This window comes from Scylla paramamosain, chromosome 22 (assembly GCF_035594125.1).
Source record: "Scylla paramamosain isolate STU-SP2022 chromosome 22, ASM3559412v1, whole genome shotgun sequence".
Taxonomy (NCBI): domain Eukaryota; kingdom Metazoa; phylum Arthropoda; class Malacostraca; order Decapoda; family Portunidae; genus Scylla; species Scylla paramamosain.
This window is the reverse complement of record NC_087172.1, coordinates 20,775,668-20,797,230: the sequence shown is the minus strand read 5'-3', so window position 1 is coordinate 20,797,230 and position 21,563 is coordinate 20,775,668. Positions and strand designations below refer to the sequence as shown.

The 21,563-nt window shown below is 37.8% G+C and overlaps 2 protein-coding genes across 8 annotated transcripts in view; one reads left to right on the top strand and one right to left on the bottom strand.

Annotated features, from left to right (window-relative positions):
* The window catches only part of LOC135111779 (SUMO-activating enzyme subunit 2-like), a 105,171-nt gene extending 84,553 nt beyond the window's left edge, over positions 1-20,618 (bottom strand). For 2 of the 4 annotated variants that reach the window (XM_064025488.1, XM_064025489.1), the window contains exons 1-4: positions 20,278-20,617; positions 13,774-13,928; positions 9,202-9,355; positions 8,391-8,524 (exon numbers count right to left, since the gene is read on the bottom strand). In XM_064025488.1, the coding sequence (XP_063881558.1) occupies positions 8,391-8,524; positions 9,202-9,355; positions 13,774-13,928; positions 20,278-20,439 (605 nt within the window). In that variant the 5' untranslated portion in view covers positions 20,440-20,617. Of the gene's footprint in view, positions 1-8,390; positions 8,525-9,201; positions 9,356-13,773; positions 13,929-20,277 lie in introns of all 4 variants that reach the window. The other 2 variants (XM_064025490.1, XM_064025491.1) reach the window with 2 other exon arrangements.
* Positions 11,990-17,743, top strand: LOC135111780 (uncharacterized). Of its 4 annotated transcripts, none has more exons than XR_010273906.1 (3): positions 11,990-13,527; positions 15,082-15,132; positions 16,783-17,743. XR_010273906.1 is itself a non-coding variant. In XM_064025493.1 (3 exons), exons 1-3 carry the CDS (start codon positions 13,402-13,404, stop codon positions 17,447-17,449), a joined length of 603 nt encoding a protein of 200 aa, XP_063881563.1. In that variant the 5' UTR covers positions 12,204-13,401; the 3' UTR covers positions 17,450-17,743. The 4 variants fall into 4 exon arrangements, 1 of the variants encoding a protein (XP_063881563.1); XR_010273904.1 differs by having other exon boundaries at positions 16,645-17,743; XM_064025493.1 differs by lacking the exon at positions 15,082-15,132 and having other exon boundaries at positions 12,204-13,527; positions 16,645-17,019; positions 17,348-17,743.
* Positions 20,619-21,563: the final 945 nt, after the last annotated feature.

Below are 21,563 nucleotides of genomic sequence, written 5' to 3'. Positions count from 1 at the left end.
AACCTCAAATCCTCCTATTTATACTACCACTCACTCTTCTCCATTGGGCTTCTCTAATCAGTACCTCATATTTGCATCTTATCCTATGACTCCAAATCCTCCTCAGGATCTCCCAAAAGGGAGGTGCTTCTGGTGTTTTATCTCTACTAATTGGGGGTCACCTGAGGAGGTATTCTGATTTTTCATAGAATGATTATTGTTTTTATGCTGAGCACACAACAGAGGCTTAACTCTTTAGCACATTCAGCACAAGGCTCAGCACAACTTCAGAAATTAAGCTTGACACTGAACATGAGGTTTGTTCTGACCTCTCTCTACTTAAGAATCTTGGTTAATATATGGCCCCTGGTATCAAGCCAAAAAATATCTCCAACTTTTCTTCTCATCTTTACCACTGCCATCATATTATCTTTAAAGCTGAACTCTTTATTCAAAACCTTTGCGAAAAACTTTACCTTGTATGATTCATGGTTTGTTCCTGACTCTTCTATATCCTTCTACTATTTCATGCCTCTAATTAAAATAATTTGTAATGATGTTTTTCATACCCTCACTGGCCTTAATCCTCGTTAGACTCTTGGACCTGATGGGATCCCTCCCATTATTCTCTGAACCTGTGCCTCTGTGCTTGCACCTTACTTAGTCAAATGCTATCAACTACGTCAACATCTGCCTTTTTTTCTGCTGGAAGTCTGCCTATATTCACCCTGTTCCTATAATGTAAGCAGCCTAATTTGGTAGCTAGGATGCAGTCAAGGTGTGGGTGCAGTGCTGCCTCTTTTCCCAAAATAAAACCTGGTGGGTCACCTCAAGGGACACGTGGTGGGTGATTCCTGTCAGAGTAAGGTCACCTGTGCCTTGCAGTTCGTGACGAGTTTAATGTTTCATTTTCATTATTACTTATTTTTCCTCAGCAAGTTATACAATTCCTACTTATATTCTTTCAAATTACTATATAAGTATTATGAAACAATATAAACCTGTTGTGAATTAAGAAAAGTAGCATGTCAGGACAAGGTTAAGGGGGGCCAGGGTCATGCTGAGTGGGGGAGTGTTGCCCTTCATGATGAATTTAACATTTTTTTCATTAAGTAAATAATACATTTCCCATTTGTACTCCTTCAGATCATTTTCTAAATATAATTATACCTAACACAGTTGCCCACCTTAAAGCACCTATAAAGTTAATGAGAATAACATTTACTTAGCAACACTGTACAATATTAATGCCATGTTTCTTTATTGATGTATAAATGTACACAGGGAGGTCCCATTATACGAGCACCCATTATACGTGAAAGCAATGACACAAGATGAGTAAATTAGAGGCTACTTTCTTTATGTGAGCACAAAAATCCGATAATACGAGCTTCAGTCCGAGATGAGTAATGTTACAAAGTTTAAAACACGCCTTCCTGCACCCTCCCACTAACACATCCGGGCTGCATGGTGATGTACAATGATTCAGATACACAGCTTGTGAGCACTGGAAGAGAACTGTGCATCCCTCCCCTGTCCCTTACCTACCATTCATTCTCTCACCAGTCCTCTTTTAAATTGAACTCAGTGTCTCTCAGACTCCCACTCTTATGGCCTTACTGCTCATTATTATACTTTTACTCTCAGTGCCTCTCAGACTCCCACTCTTATGGGCTTACTCCTCATTATTATACTTTTACTCTATCACCATTTTGCTTGCAAGCATATTTACTATACAGTGCAAGTACAATGTACAGTGCTTTATGTGACTGAGTGGTGCTTGGATGTGTTAGTGTTACTGCTGGTGTGTTCTTTCATTCGCTGTCTTTGATGTGGTGTTGTGTGTGACTGACCACATGATGTATAGATTATGCCTATTTTGCCTCTCAAGTGCTATTTAATATGAATTAATATGAATTAATATGAAATTATGTTCTTTGTATGCTGTTTTCTCTTTCAGGTTGCTTTATCGACAGTTTTGTAATACAGACATGTTTGTTGCATTTAGTATCATACATTTTAGTTTGAAAACTTACCTTTGACAAGAGCCACAGAACCTAACTCATTTTTTGCCATTAGTTATCTTTTTCATTACAAGAAAATTCACTATACAATCTATTCAGATGTAACCTAACTGCTCATATCACCGGGATCTCCCTGTACGTATAATGACTACTTTTTGTAGGATATCATATTTGTAATATTTATATTTATTATTTCTCCATCTTATTTCTAGCACCTTTTAAGTGTACCACATGAGTAACTTAGCATACTTTTAGGAAAAGAGCCAGCATTGTAATATATATATATACATATATATATTTGTTTTTTTTTTTTATGTAGGAGGGACACTGGCCAAGGACAACAAAAATCCAATAAAAAAAAAAAAAAGGCCCACTGAGATGCCAGTCCCAGAAAAAGGTCCAAAGCGTTAGTCAAAAATTGAAGGATAAGTGTCTTGAAACCTCCCTCTTGAAGGAGTTCAAGTCATAGGAAGGTGGAAATACAAAAGCAGGCAGGGAGTTCCAGAGTTTACCAGAGAAAGGGATGAATGATTGAGAATACTGGTTAACTCTTGCATTAGAGTTGGACAGAATGGGGGTGAGAGAAAGAAGAAAGTCTTGTAGAGCAAGGCTGCAGAAGGGGGGAAGGCATGCAGTTAGCAAGATCAGAAGAGCAGTTAGAATGAAAATAGTGGTAGAAGACAGCTAGATATGCAACATCACGAAGATGAGAGAGAGAGAGGCTGAAGACAGTCAGTTAGAGGAGAGGAGTTGATGAGACGAAAAGCTTTTGATTCCACCCTGTCTAGAAGAGCGGTATGAGTGGAACCCCCCAGACATGTGAAGCATACTCCATACATGGACGGATAAGGCCCTTGTACAGAGTTAACACCTTAGGACCCCATCAGGTCCATAAGCCTTCTGAGGGTTTAGGCCAGCAAGGGCATAGAAAACATAATTGCAAAGAATTTTAATAGGTAGCATGAAGTAGTCAGAGAGTGGAGGAGAGGGAAGAACAAGCCCAGAATCATCCAAGATAGAGTTTTTAGCAAAGGTTTGAGCGAAGAGTTCAGCTTTAGAAATAGATGTGACAGCAGTGGTGCCATCTGGTTGAAATAAAGGAGGGAAAGAAGAAGAAGCAAGGTTATTGTAGATATTTTTGGCTAGATGCCAGAAGTCACGAGGGGAGTTAGATCTTGAAAGATTTTGACATTTTCTGCTAATGAGAGAGTTTTTGGCTAGTTGGAGAACAGATTTGGCATAGTTCCGGGCAAATATATGAAGTGCATAAGATTCTGGTGATGGGAGACTTAAGTACCTTTTGTGGGCCACCTCTCTATCGTGTATAGCATGAGAATAAGCTGGATTAAACCAAGGTTTAGAATGTTTAGGTCGAGAAAAAGGCAAGGTTTAGAATGTTTAGGTCGAGAAAAAGACACTATCACTGATTTCTAAGCTGGAGATGTTGTGGAGTGGCCATCTTAGCAATGGAGTGTCAGCCATTACCTGCTAAGACATGGCGGATGGATGCCTGAGAATGGATTAATCTATTTTACATTGATTCTTATAGGAAAAATTGCTTTGGTTTTCGAACATTTCGGATTTTGAACTTCATTCAGGAATGAATAAGTTTGAAAACTGAGGTTCCACTGTATATATATATATATATATATATATATATATATATATATATATATATATATATATATATATATATATATATATATATATATATATATATATATATATATATATATATATATATATATACACACACACACACACACACACACACACACACATATATATATATATATATATATATATATATATATATATATATAGTCACTCTCAAACTAAATTTATCTGTGCTGTATACCTCTCACCTAACTCCTCTGACTATAAGAAATTTTTTGACTAGTTAACTTCCAAAGTTGAGCACATTCTGACTCTCTTCCCTTTGGCAGAAATTCTTGGAGACTAGCCTTCAACTTTTCTATCCTCCACGATCTAGAGCAATTGGTGCAACACCCTACTCGTATTCCTGACCGTCTTGGAGATATGCCCAACATTCTTGACCATTTCCTCACCTCTAATCCTTCTGCTTATGCTGTCACCCTCTCTTCTCCATTGGGCTCCTCCAATCACAATCTCATATCTGTATATTGTCCTATCGCTCCAGTCGCTCCTCGGGATCCCCCTAAGCGAAGGTGCCTCTGGCATTTTGCCTCTGCTTGTTGGGGGGACCTGAGGAGGTATTTTGCTGATTTTCCTTGGGATGACTACTGCTTCTGTGTCAGAGACCCGTCTTTGTGTGCCAAACACATAACAGAGGTGATAGTGTCTGGCATGGAGGCGAACATTCCTCACTCTTTTTCTCAACCTAAACCTTCCAAACCTTGGTTTAATACAGCTTGTTCTCGTGCTATACATGATAGAGAGGTGGCCCACAAAAGGTACTTAAGCCTTCCATCATCAGAATCTCATTCACTTTATATTTATGCCCGGAACCATGCCAAATCTGTTCTCCAACTAGCCGAAACCTCCTTCATTAACAGAAAGTGTCAAAATCTCTCAAGATCTAACTCTCCACATGACTTGTGGCATCTAGCCAAAAATATCTCCGATATCTTTGCTTCTTCTTCTTCTTTCCCTGCTTTATATCACCACAGCTATCACATCTATCTCTAAAGCTGAACTCTTCGCTCAAACCTTTGCTAAAAAATTTACCTTGGACGATTCAGGGCTTGTTCCTCCCTCTCCTCCACCCTCTGACTACTTTATTCTACCTATTAAAATTCTTCGCAATGATGTTTTCCATGCCTTCACTGGCCTAAACCCTTGGAAGGCTTACGGACCTGATGGGATCCCCCCTACTGTTCTCCAAAACTGCCTCTGTGCTTGCACCTTGCCTAGTCAAACTCTTCCAGCTCTGTCTGTCAACATCTACCTTTCCTTCTTGCTGGAAGTTTGCCTATATTCAGCCTCTTCCTAAAAAGGGTGACTGTTCTAATCCCTTAAACTACCGTCCTATTGTTTTAATTTCCTGCCTATCTAAAGTTTTTAAATCTATCCTCAACAGGAAGACTCTTAAACATCTATTACTTTACAACCTTCTATCTGATTGCCTGTAAGGATTCCAACAAGGCTGCTCTACTGGTGATCTTCTGGCTTTCCTTACTGAGTCTTGGTCATCCTCTTTTAGAGATTTTGGTGAAACTTTTGCTGTTGCCTTGGATATATCAAAAGCTTTTGATAGTCTGGCACAAAGCTTTGATTTCCAAACTACCCTCCTACAGCTTCTATTCTTCTCTCTTTAACTTCATCTCAAGTTTCCTTTCTGACCGTTCCACTGCTGCGGTCACTGTTCTTCTCCTAAATCTATTAACAGTGGTGTTCCTCAGGGTTCTGTCCTGTCACCCACTCTCTTCTTATTATTCATCAATGACATTCTAAACCAAACTTCTTGTCCCATTCACTCCTACACTGATGATATTTAGCCTGCACTTTTCCACGTCTTTTCATAGACGTCCAACCCTTCATGAAGTAAACATTTCACGCAGGGAAGCCACAGAACGCCTGACTTCTGATCTTTCTAAAATTTCTGATTGGGGCAGAGCAAACTTGGTATTGTTCAATGCCTAAAAAACTCAATTCCTCCATCTATCAACTCAACACAACCTTCTCGACAACTATCCCTTCTTCTTCAGACACTTAACTGTCCCCTCTTCTGCACTGAACATCCTCGGTCTGCCCTTTACTTATAATCTGAACTGGAAACTTCACATATCATCTCTAGCTAAAAACAGCTTCTATGAAGTTGGGTGTTCTGAGGCGTCTCTGCCAGTTTTTCTCAACCCCCAGCTGCTAACTCTGTACAGGGGGCCTCATCCATCCATACTCCGTATGGAGTATGCTTCACATGTCTGGGGGGGCTTCCACTCATACCGCTCTTCTAGACAAGGTGGAATCAAAAGCTTTTTGTCTCATGAACTCCTCTCCTCTAACTGACTGTCTTCAGCCTCTCTCTCATCACCGCAGTGTTGCATCTCTGGCTGTCTTCTACCACTATTTTCATGCAAATTGCTCTTCTGATCTTGCTAACTGCATGCCTCCCCTCCTTCTGCGGCCTCACTGCACAAGACTTTCTTCTTTCTCTCACCCCTATTCTGTCTATCTCTAATGCAAGAGCTAACCAGTTTTTCATCTCATCAACTCCTCTCCTCTAACTGACTGTCTTCTACCACTATTTTCATGCTAACTGCTCTTCTGATCTTGCTAACTGCATGCCTCCCCTCCTTCTGCGGCCTCACTGCACAAGACTTTCTTCTTTCTCTCACCCCCATTCTGTCTATCTCTCTAATGCAAGAGCTAACCAGTATACTCAATCATTCACCCCTTTCTCTGGTAAACTCTGGAACTCCCTGCCTGCTTCTGTATTTCCACCTTCCTATGACTTGAATTCCTTCAAGAGGGAGATTTCAATACACTAATCCTTCAATTTGTTTCCTGCTTTGGACCCTTTCCTGGGACTGGCATTTCAGTGGGCTTTTTTTTTTTTTTAATTAGATTTTTGTTGCCCTTGGCCAGTGTCCCTCCTACAAAAAATTTAAAAATTAAAAAAAAAAAAAATGCTTGTCGAATTGACTTCTGTATGTCACTCTCCTGATCCAGCAAGTCAAACTAACTGCTATGGACTGTGTTTCACAATCTTCAAGTTTAGCACTATGTATGCCTTTGGAAGAAACCAAACACAAAACTAAAGAGGGTACTGTAGTTTACCAAAAGCTAGTTTCATACAGAGATACACTGCCAAAAACAGTTTTCCTCATGAAAAATGTACTGTAGTTTACCAAAAGCTAGTTTCATAGAGATACTCTGCCAAAAAACAGCTTTCCTCATGAAAAATGTTCTGTGGAAGTAACTACAGTTACAGCACCATTACTTTCCCACACGAACTGTACTTCCAAAACACAAATACATAATGCCACTGTGTGTTTTAATGTAAAATCCCTCTTATCCGGCATCAACAGGACCGCCGACATGCCGGATATTGAATAGAAGTGAAATTATGTCAACAATCACCACCCTACACTCACGCATCTTACCATAACAAAGATCAGCTGATCTTAATCAGCAGCTGATCTGATCAGCTGCTTAAGTGTAAGCACAACACACTTCCTCTTTTCTACAACTTTAGGCATGATGAAGGCGTCAGGCGATAAACAGTGCACACGCGAGACTGAGTCACTGAGTAAACACAGTGCAGTGGGCCGCGGGTGGCGCGAAGCAGTGCGCTCTGGTGGCGAGGGGACAAAGTATGCCTCGCGTGGGAATTTTAATCGATTTTATGAGTACACATTGATTTTTTATTGATTTTAAGGCTCGGGGAAAAATGTGCCGGATACTTGAAGCTGCCGGATACTCAAATGCCAGATGAGAGGGATTTTACTCTATACATTTAACTGACACTATAGAGCAGGGGTTCTTAACCGGGGGTATCCATACCCCTTGGGGGTATGGGAACCAAAGGCCGGGGGTCTGGGACTCGATTTCTGGGTACTGGTAGTTTCCCCCTCTGCCAGTGCAATGCGCGCGCTACCCTACATGACGGCGGTTGACTCTTTCCAGTGTTTTAAATTTGGCCGTTGTCATCAGTTGTCAGTTGAGCTGTTGGCGTCGTGGAGAGAAGACTATTTTTTCCGTCCATCTCTTATTCACATTTTCATGTGAGTGTATCTATATTTCTGTTATACATTGTGTGTGTGTGTGTGTGTGTGTGTGTGTGTGTGTTTGCTACACTATATTGCTAACGGGAGTTAGCAATATAGTGGCAATGGTTATGTTTTTATGTAGTCGAGGGATTAAAAACTTGCACATTTATGTTGTTCTTTTTTTTTTTTTTGTATAATAAAATGGAACTATAACTTTATTAATTTTGCTTTCAGTAAAAAAATAATAAAATTATCAATGGTTATGTTTTTTCCCTAGTAATCCGTATCTAAAGTACAGTAAATTCAAGCGATTGAAATACTCGTATCTGGAAGACATACTGGCAAATAATAGGATTGGTGATAATTATTTGAACAGTCAAGTGAAGGGGGTATGGGACCATATTCGACAATCCATTGGGGGTATGGAACCATCAAAAGGTTAAGAACCCCTGCTATAGAGTAAAGTTTATCCAAACATCTGCTCCCTCTTCTTTTTTTTATACCTCTTTATGGATAGATATAAAAATAATTCTATACAATCATACCAAAAACATTAATTCATGAACAAAACTAGGCACAATAATTTGCTTCTCTGTTTTCATTAATGTTACTGTGTAGTAGAATCATGGTTGGACTATATAAGCAAGAAACCTATCTGTCTTTCACTTTGTAAGCTCAAATTATCAGTACTCACTTGAAGAGATGCTTGGCCCAGACAATGCAGTGAATGGGCTCTGAGGGAGTGTTCCTGATAGTGCAACCTGGATAGGTCTTCTGGGCTGCCTTGGGCTGGCACTCATAGCATTCAGTAAGCCCCTTCTTTATCACCTATAGGAAGAGCATTGTTTGCACAAAATCTAAAATACACAAAATCTACCAAGTTTATGAACTTAATAAAATGAAAAATAAACCCAGCACTAATCTTCTGATACTTCTAGAATAATTGCTATGTTGAAGTTCGATGATGTTGGAATAGGAATGATAAGACTCAATAAACAAAGCAGGTATAATTTCAGACAATTAGTTTGTGTGATAGTGAAATGTATAAATGTTGGAGATTGAGTCAAACATGGATCAGACTAGATCATGGACTACTTACATGGATCAGAAATTATAAATCTATGAAAATGGCTGAAAAATCTTTACTTTGACATGATTATGAGATGAAAAAATGCATTTTGGATTTCTTCTGTGTAGAAGTACTTGTCATAGTTTGACAACACCCCGAAAAAGCTCCTCATGAAGAAAAAGCTGATTGATCTTTTGTGTATTTTGATCTGAAAAACATTTTCAATGGGATGCCACAAGTGAATGTCAGGTGACTACTGCAAAGGCTAGATTGCAATTCAGTAGCTAGTAACAATGATATTTAACTTATACTAGACTTCAAAACAAATGTAAGACTTGAAAAGCTATGATTAGTTAGCAGATTACTGATTAGTGAGGCTAACTTTTCAGTTAGCAGTGCCCATCTTCAATTTTTCTAAAACTTCCCCTAAACTTACTGTAACTTGTCCAAGGTATCCTGCTGTGCCACTTTCCACTAATGGAACATCAGATGCAAGACAAAGACGGTTAACATGGTTCCTAGCAGCTTGATTGTCAAGTGCATTCATAACCATGGTGAATTCTTTGAAGAATGGCACACCATATTTGGGCCTGAAGAGGAAAGGAAATAATCAATGAAATTAATAAACTAATCCAAAATAAGTATACAACATAAAAAAGACAATAAAGATATATATATGGTAAAACATACTTGTAGGCAGAGTTAGGCAAAAAAACAAGTGGAAAAAAATAATGGCATAGTGTAGTAAAACCAGGGTTCACATAAAAAAAAAAGCTTTTTTTTTTGTATATTTTATATATCAAAATTTTGTTCCATATCATATTGATAAATAAGGTCCATATATGTACGTATACAAAAAAAAAAAAAAAATGTAAAAGCAGTCAAGCCTGACCCATTCATCTCTTGTACAGCATAAGTTAACACAGGCTTTGTCCAACCAGACCAACCTGTATCAGCATGAACTAAACAAGTATCTGTTCTTCATTAACAGTGTCAAAATCTTTCAAGATCTAGCTCCCCTCATGCCTTCTGGCACCAAGCCATAAACATCTCCAATAATTTTGCTTCCTCATCTTTCTCTCCTTTATTTCAACCTGATGGCACCACTGCCATTTCATCTATTTCTAAAGCTGAACTTTTTGCTCACCTTTGCTAAAACCTCTACCTTGGATGATTCAGGGCTTATCCCTCCCTCTCCTCCATTCTCCAACTACTTCATAATACCCATTAAAACCTTTCATTGATGTTTTCTGAGGGTGTAGACCTTTGCAGGTCTACACCCTCAGAAGGCTTATGGACCTGATGGGGTCCCTCCTATTGTTCTCCAAAACTGTGCCTCTGTGCTTGCACCTTCCCTAGTCAAACTCTTTCAACTCTAACAATCAACATCTACCTTTCTTTCTTGCTGGAAGTTTGCTTACATTCAGCCTGTTCTTAAGAAGGGTGACCATTCTAATCCTCAAACTACAGTCCTATTGGTTTAGTTTCCTACCTATCTAAAGTTTTGAATCTATCATCTATCATATTACCTATCATAACCTATCAAAACCTATCATATCCTATATCATATCACTCTCAGTGAGGTCTAAAATACCAGATCAGGGGATGCTGTGAACTTATCATTAAACCCAGCTGTGACCTCGCTGAACATTTTCCTATGTCTCTCACAACACAAGGGGGCAGTCGCAGCCTGCCCTCTAAAGACAACTCTCTTCCTCCACACAAGACTACAAGCATTCAATAACACACACACCCTTCACTCAAAAATTCAAAATTATCATGGCGACTCCTACACCAGCCTCGGAGTCCCCATCTGGGAAAGGGCCCACAAATGTCCCCAGATCAGACTGCTCTTCTGATAACGACCCTAAGTGTCTTGACACTCCACTCAACTTATTCTTCATTAACTTCTGCAGCATTCATGATCTTAGATCTAATTTTCAATCTATTAACATCATGTCTCCTCTTCTAAACCTCATCTTCTTTTCCTCAATGAAACACAGGTGTCTGAGGCAACTAACAGTAGCCTTTTTCTGTTCTCTCCTATTTTCTCTATCCTCATTTTGAATCCAAAGCTGGACGTTGTGTTTATGTGTGCAACGACTTAACCTGCTCTCGTACCCACGCTCATCGTCTCATCAACTCCTCTCCTCTAACTGACTGTCTTCAGCCTCTCTCTCATTGCCGCAATGTTGCATCTCTAGCTGTCTTCTACCGCTATTTTCATGCTAACTGCTCTTCTGATCTTCCTAACTGCATGCCTCCCTTCCACCTGCAGCCTCGCTGCACAAGACTTTTCTTTCTCTCACCCCTATTCTGTCCACCTCTCTAATGCAAGAGTTAACCAGTATTCTCAATCATTCATCCCTTTCTCTGGTAAACTCTGGAACTCCCTGCCTGCTTCTGTATTTCCACCTTCCTATGACTTGAATTCCTTCACGAGGGAGGTTTCAAGACACTTATCCTTCAATTTTTGACTACCGCTTTGGACTCTTTTATGGGACTGGCATTTCAGTGGACTTTTTTTTTTATTGGATTTTTGTTGCTCTTGGCCACTGTCCCTCCTACATAAAAAATAAATAAATAAATAAAATAAACAAATAAATAAATAAATAAATAAATAAATAAATAAATAAAAAATAAAATGCACACATTTGCTAACTCCCACTAATGAAAAGTCACTTATCATATGTTGTATCTTTATCCTTGAATGATTTTTCACATATCTGGCAACTCATGGGATCTGGCTGACATGAATGACAATCGGCATCACCAGTGATGTCGAAAAACACAATATTGAAATACTAAACCATATGTGATTAATTCTAATTGGTTCCCACCACACAAGATCCACCAGCAATTTTCTCACAATTCTTCTAATTCAGACGCACTCATTACAGTACAATACATATCTAATGCTAACATGAAAAGGGCACTGCCTCTCTGTCACTGTTAAATGGTTGGGATATAGTCTGGAATTGGTCAGTGCTCGGTAGAAAGTGGGCATTGTACACTACTTCATTATTACACAAATGTGTTCATATTCAGTCTTACATATTATGGACAACAACAAATCAGAACTGGGAATTTATTGTTACATAGCATGAAAATCAACCCAGCATTCATAGTCAAAGATCGATATATAGTGAGGGAAAATAAGTTTGTAAACTGCAGGAAAGAAATGAGCAGCTTCAAGGTGCCCATGGTCATAAGAGGTATGGCAGTCCTCCTCCCCCTCTTCTCCCTATACATGGAACATGGATGACACCTCAGGGGACCCAGCATACACCTGGCCACCTATCGCTACAAGACAATCTCTCTCTCTCTCTCTCTCTCTCTCTCTCTCTCTCTCTCTCTCTCTCTCTCTCTCTCTCTCTCTCTCTCTCTCTCTCTCTCTCTCTCTCTCTCTCTCTCTCTCTCTCTCTCTCTCTCTCTCCTTTATTTTCAATCTATATTCCCCACTATTCCTTAATTTGTGTACTTGTTTCTAAATACACATCCAATATACTATTTTTTCTACCTTTTAATTTCTCTCATCTGCTACTGTGCCTCCTCCCTCTGTCCCATAACTCATGGTCTCCTGGCAAGTGTCTGTGTTTGGGTGTAAGTGTGGCACAGACCAACACAAATAAGGCAGGTCAGGAGAAGGGAATCAGAGGAGGTGGAATGAATTTCATGTCTGTAATCTCTCAACCAATGAAAGCCACTCTTGAGAATGGGATTGAACTATATATACTCTCAATCTTTCAACTCTTAATAAATTCTTTTTAGAGGGAGGTTTCAAGACATACTTTGTTATCTTGGATTTGCTTTTTGGACAATACTCTGTAAGGACTGCTACCTTCAGTGGGCCCTTTTTTCTCTTATTCCTCTAACCCACATTTTTATTGCCCTTGGCCATAGCACCTCTTAAAAATAATCAAGAAAAATAGGATGGTGAGATTCCCAGCCTTCACTCCCCCCAATAAGTGGTGCTATAATTCCTTGATTTACACTGTTCCTTTGTACCTACTTCATGCTAGACCTAGATGAATAGTGGCTACAGTGTAAAGGAAAACAAACCATTTTTGTTTCCACTCAGCCCAGAATTCAAATTCAGGCCCTCTCAGTTATAAACCAAGCACATATGCCATTATACAAACCAGAGAAACCAGAGAGGAGGATGGCAATGTAGGTACCTCAATGATATCACCATATGCCAAATGTGAAAGGCTGAACATGCATCTCTCATGCACAGACTCAAATACCTCATCAAAAGATATTTCTCGAAAAACTCTCTCTCAAATCCATGTATTAGGCAGGACCACTGTTACCACCGAGCAGATGAAATAAGTTGTTGTTGAGCAAGAGTATGCTAAACAACATGATCTGTGTTATGAGAGTTAAAGTGAACTAGTATATAAAGCATGGGTAACACTAAGGAAACTAATTTAAACAGAGTAGAGATTAAGGAAACTGAATTCATTATAGTAGTTAACTGCAGTAGTGAAGATGTGTGAGAGGAACTAGCTGTGGAGAGCTTAGCTGCTGAGAGGTAGTGAGGGTCATGTTTACGTGGTAAAGTTGATGACATGGTACGTAGGGATCTCCGTAAAGGAATGAGTCACCCGGGAACTATTGCTGACCTAATGGTAAGATGGGCAGGCATGAGGCGCCAAGGGCCAGCAGGAACAAAGCCCGGAGGGACAGATCCCTTTGTTCCACCACCAAGTTAGGGTGTGACTACTCCAGGAAAGATCAGAGCACTACAATACAGATGCAGGTATTGTTTGGTGACAGGCCTCCTTAAGACCCCAAGTTCCACATCTGTATTACAAGGGGGTGACTGCCCTAGTTAGCATAATCCATGATTAGTGATGCATTAATCTACAGTTATTGCTGACATCTTGTACATGCATCAATATCATACATATATAATCAGACAATAGCTATCAATATCCTACTTTAAAAAATACATAGGACATGACAGCAAAAAAAAAAAGAAATCACAATTACCAGCAATACTCACTTCAACACTGAGTCATGATGAGCCACTATCTTTGCTTTCGGATTAAATCTGAGGGCTGACTCCTTGGCAACCTCTGCTTTACTCCTCCCAACATGACACTTTTGGAAAAGGAACTGTCTGTTCAGGTTGCTCACATCTATTGTATCCAAGTCAATCTGTTGAAACAAAATGCATTTAGCATCATTAACAAAGCAACACACAAATCATCATTCAATAATATACAAGATAGTCTAAGAGATGACAAAGGTTATTTTATGTATATGCATGTACCATCAAAGCAACATACTCCCAAGTACACTTCCAATGAATCTAAACCAAAAGGAAATCATCAAAGTAAAGAAAGAAAACAAATTTCTATGCCCTAGATTTAGCATCACTTGCTTTATTTTGTTCTATTTTACAAGTCTAAGGCTGGTAAAATATTTTTTTTAAGGCCCACTAAATTGCTCCTCCCCAAATTGTGATAAGAAAAGTGTACAAGTCTGGTTGAACTATTGTCATGGGACAAAAACTAAAGAAAATTGAATTGAAATAAAAGATAACATAATTCAATAATGACCATATAAAATTATTTAGTCAAAATATCTTAAAGGAAGGATAACGTCTCAAAAAAAAAAAATTATATATATATATATATATATATATATATATATATATATATATATATATATATATATATATATATATATATATATATATATATATATATATAATTTTTTTTTTTAATAAAACTTTGTATATATTTTTGAAATCAATAAGAATTTAGAACCAGGATATTAAATGGAACTAACCTAGAAAATGACAATTTATATATATATTTGAATGTATATATTTTTGAGATCAATAAGAATTTAGAACCAGGATATTAAATGGAACTGTAACCTAGAAAATGACAATTTATATATATTTGAATTTAGATCATGGCAAAAAAAATACATCTTTTCCTGCTTACACCAACAGTAATGTGAGCACCAGGAAACCAATGTTCCCAGCGTTTGTTATACCAGTAAGAAAAAAAAAAAAAAAAAAAAAAAAAAAAAAAAAAATCCTTTCACATAATGCTATAGATTGAGTGGAAACTTGGAGAAAATTATAACTCTGTGTAGTTATGGGGAAATTCTGAAAATAATGTTTGAGATCTAAAATTGTTAGCAGTGTTAAAGTCTGGCAGTATGTGGGGCCATTAACTAAAATGTTAAAGAACAATCAGAGAACAAACAAGGGTAATAGACTCTTAAGAATACTGCAAAAAAAAATTATACTTGGGCAGACAGAACTCATTATTAATCTTAGCTGGCCCTATATAAGGCTGGCTCCATGCTGTGAACAACAGACACTAACAAGATTGCTTGCCAACAGGTACGTGATTTTCTTCTCAAAAAATTTATGCTGTTTACAAACCTTGTCTATATAAGAATAACCATTTGTGCCTATTATAAAATAATTACTTGAGAAATGCTAACCAGATTGCTTGCCAAAAGAGAGAAGAAAATGTAAATTCCCTGCCCAGTTAACTTTTTAGTCTTAGGGGAAAAATAAAATTCAGGATGTAAACTTAGATAAATAAAAATTTCTTTTGATTATGTTTGTCATAACATATTTTTATGTGCAATAACATATTTTGATGTAACACCAACACTAGGATGCTTATCACTGAAAATTAAGGTAACCTTGGACATGCACATATAAACTTTTTTTGTAAATTATTCACCTAAAATTTATCTCATAAACTAATTAGGACATTGTCACTTTTCCTACCATTTGGGTCCTACAACTCCAGGGTAACAGAATAGTCTACTAGATAAACCACTGTGTATTCAGAGAAAAATAAAAGGAAGCTTTTGTTATATAGATACTTAAATAAAATAAAAGTAATCTTTTTGTTATGAAGTTTTCCAGTCCCTTACGGAACCACAACTAATTAATAAGAATGACGCTATCATACCACACAAAGACAAATGTATTAAGGCATAAACCCATGGCTGGTGGCAGCTACCTTTTTATAACAACCAAACAAATTAAATTTAAAAAACAAACAATTTCAGTCCAACTCAATATTAATATTAATATTAATAATAATAATAATAATAATAATAATAATAATAATAATAATAATAATAAAGAAATCAACCAAAACTTTAAACCTAATCAATCTCCAACAACCCCCTCCCCTCCCATGACACTATTAGTTCAAGGGTCAAAATACTTTTCTCCTTAAATAATGCAAAACACACTAAGATGAAAACACATAATCAAGTAGTTCCAGGATTTACCAATGAAAGGACCCATAGTGAAAGTACAGGATTTTCTTTAGCACCCATTTCATTACCATCAGAATGACCTAAAAAAAAAAAAAAATTGTGTTTATCATGGTCCTAAAAATCACAATACTGTAATTTGGGATAATTTGAAAAAGTAGGGTAAATTGGATTACCAAAAATGTTTTGCTACTTGGTATAATACCTCATTTATTATTGCTTTTCCCATATTTACATTTATTTGCATTCATCTCATTAAATTATGCATCTTATGTTGTTTTGAGAAATAATCATTACAGTATGTATTAGCTAGAGTAGCCTATAGTGTTGTACCAGGAATCTGCTCCATTTATGGATAGTAAAGCTATAATAACCTGGCTGTTAATGGAGTTGATCTTGGAGCTTCAAATTCCTAGCATTAACTACAAATTTCATAGGGTATGTGTGGGTATTTTTTTTTTAATTCCTTTGTGCATTACTTAATTAATGAGTAGAGTTCAGCAGTGAGGTATTTCAGATCACAGGAACTGTTTTTTTTTAAATATCACTATTATGGTAGGCCAGCAAACAGTTCCTCCACTTTTCGAACATCTGGTGTTTTGTTTACTTAGAGGAAAATGCAAAGCCAGCCAAAGCTGCGTTCAGAGCTTGTGATCTAGTTCCATTTAATCCAAAAAAGGTTTTGGCCAAAGTTGACAGGACCTCACCAGAGGCAAGTAGCACTCTACATGTTAGCAACTTTGTTCTACAGAAGATCCAAACCCTGCATAAAGCTGCACTAACCTCAAGAGGAAGAGGTGTTAGAAGCAAGATGGTCATGGTGCAACCTGGTGTAAGTGTTACTGAAACTGATATGGAACCCTCAACAAGCACACAACAAACACCTGCCACTAGTGTCAGACAGGGAACTGGCAAGAAAGCAGTAACAAGCAGGAAACCACTGTACACAGAGTCTGACATGGATACAAGTGAAGATGATTCCAATGAGGTTAGTATCAGAAATGCAGAAGACATGGAAATGCAAGACAATGCAAAAAATGTGAAAGAAGAGGAAAGTGAAAAAAAAAAAAAAAGATATTGGAGTGTTAGAAGACGAGCTGAAACTAGAACCAAATATTAAAGTGAAGGATGGACTTAGCAGTGAGCCAATTTTGAATGAAAATGACTATATTGTTGTGAAATTCAAGGGGAAAAAGTACAAAGTTAATAAGTTACTGGGACTGTTGGAACCCAAAAAAAAAAAAAAAAAAAGCTGGCAAATCAAGTACTTTAGGAAGGTTATAAGTTTGGGTAAAATGTGTTCAATTTCTTTCTAGGAATCAGATGCAGTGTGTGGCACTGCTGTCTTAAGAAAACCCAAAAGACTCAAGGGCAAGCTTGTGTTCAAGAAAAAGTTTGATGGCCAGATTATGCATTAAGAAAAGGGGATCCTTTGCTATAAGGAATGATACATTGGATAAGTTTATTTCACTTTTGCAGGGATAAACCATATTTATTTTACTTTTGCAAGATAAACTACATTTGAAGTCACTGTATGGATAGTCAGTTTTGAGGTGATTTTGCACTAATTTCAATTTCAGTGTGGGGAAATTCAGATTGCCCATTAGGTTACATATGTATGCCATGATTTACTGAGTTTAGTCTTTGCCACTACCTAGTAAGCCACAGCACCTATGGTAATGTATTTTGCCATAATAAAAATTTGGTTTCATTTTCACTCTTTTATAATACAAAAACAAAAAAAAATAAAAAATAAAAAAAAATAAAAAATTTACTCAAATTACCCCAAATACAGTAATTGAAAGTACTCAAGAGGATCACCAAATCATGCTTACTGTTCAACTACTAGAATTATTATAGTGGTTAAAAGTGCCTTTCACTTCCCCCAGGGAAATTGGAATATCTAGGTAGAAATTATATATATATATATATATATATATATATATATATATATATATATATATATATATATATATATATATATATATATATATATATATATATATATATATATATTTTTTTTTTTTTCCAAATTGAAAGAAACATTTACATACAAACACTAGTGTGATGGTTGGTCTCCACATAAGTAAGTGATGGTGTCTACCACACCATATGAAGTGTTTAAGATAGGAGGTACAAAATTAGCAATGAAGAGTTTTCAGATATAGTTTGAAATTATTATATTTAGTATTGCACTGGGGAAGCCAAATTAGGCCAAATTGTGACATTCATGAAGTCTAAGGATAACTTAACCTAATCTATTTGGAAAAGGCTTTGCCTTGCTTAAGGACACTAACCTAACCTTACCTAAATGGGGGAGAAGCATCCCCTGGACCCCCATAAGGACATTAACCTCATCAAAGGGGCTCCACCCCCAACTCTTGGATCCCCCTTCAGGATACTAAACTAACCTAGCCTAACTAAACTTAACCAGAGGACCCCATGGACCTACCCTTAAGGACAATAACTTAGCCTAAACATAAACCTTAACAGAAAGTGGAAGGTCCAGGGTGCAGTTAGTCAACCTCCTTTTCTTCCTCCTCAAAGGGTACTGGTGCCACAAATTGTTCAGCACTCAACTGATTTTGGCAAAACACTGTATGATCTCAAGAAATGTACACCCAAGTCATCTTGCTTAAGGAGCTGCACAATAAATTCCTAATATTTAAATTTATATCCACAACACCCAACTGCCATTGTGACACTGAGTATCCTTGCGGTTAGCTGGCTGGCTCCTATGGCCACCAACGCACACATGTAGGGATTGCCCGAAAATAACTGACATATTGGCCAGACATAAATGACATTGTAATACATCATTAAAATGCTAGCTCTCACTGGCTGAAGGAAATAGATACAACCATTCCTTACCAGAAATCAACATACTAACACATGTACTACTGATTGAACCAGCACAGGGTTGAGAGAGAAATTTTATATAAATATTGAAAATTTGTTTGTGAGTTGCTTATAAGTGGTGTAAACAGTAAATTTGCAGTTTCAACCAATAATCCCCCCTCAAACCCCAACTAACCTACTGAACCCCACCATAAGGTAAACTAACCTACCCTAACATTTAATAACTTCCTAACCAGGGGGCTTTGCTGAACATTCCCCAAAAGGTAAACTTATTAATTTCCAACAGGGTAAAATGGGGCTAGAAATGCTCAGTGAGATGTAGACCCTGTAAAGGACTGTAGTTAGGCAAGATGTATTGGTTGAGACAGCAATAAAACCGTGTAACCATTAGAAATAATCAAAATGATGTGATCTACAACTTGGGTGTGATAAGTGCCATGGGTGTATTGTGTTGAACTGCACTAGAACCTTACATTTTAAAAACATGCAACAGGTTTCTTTCTTCAACGAGTTATTATTTGTAAGGATTTTTAACAATGAATGTAATCCACATGAGCATGAAGTTTTCAAGTGAAAATGACAAGAACACATTACTTACAATGAGCAAAATAAGATCTTACACATGATTGTAAACATACATAGTAATTAGAGGAACTATATAATGGAAATATTTCAGTGTATAATATAGAATGATCATTATTAAAAGGACATATTACATTTGTAGCAACTGAACAAAAAATGAACACAAAATCTATAGGAAATCTGAAATTTCAACTGGTACTGATTCTCCAAGACCTTCACAAAATTTAAAATGCTGAAATTTAAAGATGAAATCACTATTGAGAAAATTCACAGAACAGCCAGTGGTGTATGGCTAAGGTTAGGTTTAACTAATTTGAAAATACACACTTGGCCAGTAAGAGACAACTAAGTGGTGGCTAGCGGGGATGGGCAAAAATAAGCTGTTTTATCATGATTCGCAATACGTACTCTTTTTGTCCATATAATTAAAAATCAAGCTACCCCTCTTCCCAAAATTGTACTGTGTAATGTATTTCACCAATAAGACTGTCACATCATGTTCTTTAATACACCTCTAGCTGGTGTCACAGACGGGGCAGCCCCACCAGGTGTAAACACCCAGACGTACCGGTGTGTTGGGTGACAGGCGGTGTTAGGCCACATGTAACTATGCACACCACTGTCAGGTAACATGTGCATTCACCATGTCGACTGACATACTTTACAATATTTCTAAGTTTACATTAGACAAATGATAACTTGGAGGTATGAGAAAACTCACTAAACATCGCAAACTTAAGCAAGGTCGAGAGGAAACATAAACTTTATGTCAAGGACTCGGCTCAAGTACACACGGCACACTTACCACTTCTATATCCTCGAACCCAGTGAGAACTAGATTTTTCAATAATTCACAGCCAATACCACCAGCACCAACTACCAAGATACGGCAAGATGCCAGAAGCGGCATAAAGTCCTTCTCTTTCGGTACCGCCATTTTGAACGAGACTGGGAGCAGTGTTGCCATGTCTGAGCTGATATGTTGGTCGGGAGTTTTGCCTTTGAAACTGCACTCCCTGACATGTCCTTCCTCAATGTCTGGGTCTTCTGCTTTTCCCTTTCTCCTTTCTTTTCTTTTCCCTTATTACTGAAGATTCATGCACTGTTCTTTTTGTTACCTTACAAAATTTTCAAAAGTAATCTTAATCTTGATGATAATTTTCATCTTAATCTTGATACAGGTCTTGCATCTTGACATCTTTACCTTACAGATTAGAGCTAGATCTTAGCTAGATTAGAGCGAATGGATGATGCAAAACTAGTGAGAAAGGTGTTTCTGTGGAGTGTTAGGAGCAGCAGGTGGGGGAAGAAGTGTGTTAAGATGGTAATAAAGAGTGGTTTGGAAAGTAGCTGGGCTTTTCAACGATATGAGGGGAGGCAAGCTGAGAGCAACTAGAATATGATTGCCAGAAATGGGGAGGGTTTAGAATGGGATGTTAGAAAGTGGAAAAATGAGACAGATAGTGTGGTGAAGCATGTGGGATTGAGTGAATGGAAGAATAAGATGGAACATAAGAGTACTTTGGGGTGGTATAGAGAGAAAAAGGCCCCAATGTATGAAAAGTGGTATGATGGAAGCCTGGGCTTCCAAGCGAGGGTGCAATGCATGGATGTGAATGCAAGGAGTTACAGATGGTTGAAGTCCTGCAGCAAAGTGTGCCAGATGTGTGACATGGGAGAGGATGAGACGGTGGAGAATGTGGTGCTGGAGTGTGTGAAGTATGCCAGAGACAGGAATGAGATGATGCAAGTGGTGCTGAGGGAATTGGGACACCTAGAGTGGAAAAGGCAAGAATGGAATGGATGGTGATCCTGCTGGGACTGTGTGGGGAGACGAATGAAAGAATGATTGAGGCACTGAAGGAGTTCCTAGGGAAATGTGGCTTGCTAAATGTAGGAACTAGTCATGTGATAGATGCTGTATGACTCTGTATGCCGTTTTCTGTTTTCCCTACAGGAGTGTCGATGCAAAGGCCTGACTTAGGAGGAATCCTGAGCCTACTATAAGATCAAAATCAAGATCACAGGAGGCTCAGATATGTGTCTGTTGCATAAGGGAGGATTTAAGAGTAAGAATGAGCTGAAGAACTA

Excerpts from the sequence above, each read along its gene's own strand:
- LOC135111780 (XM_064025493.1), top strand. The coding sequence starts at position 13,402 with ATGGGCAGGCATGAGGCGCCAAGGGCCAGCAGGAACAAAGCCCGGAGG. Across the intron at positions 13,528-16,644 it reads GCACTACAATACAGATGCAG|GAAAATGCAAAGCCAGCCAA; the intron begins GTATTGTTTGGT and ends GTTTACTTAGAG. Across the intron at positions 17,020-17,347 it reads GTGAAGATGATTCCAATGAG|GAATCAGATGCAGTGTGTGG; the intron begins GTTAGTATCAGA and ends ATTTCTTTCTAG.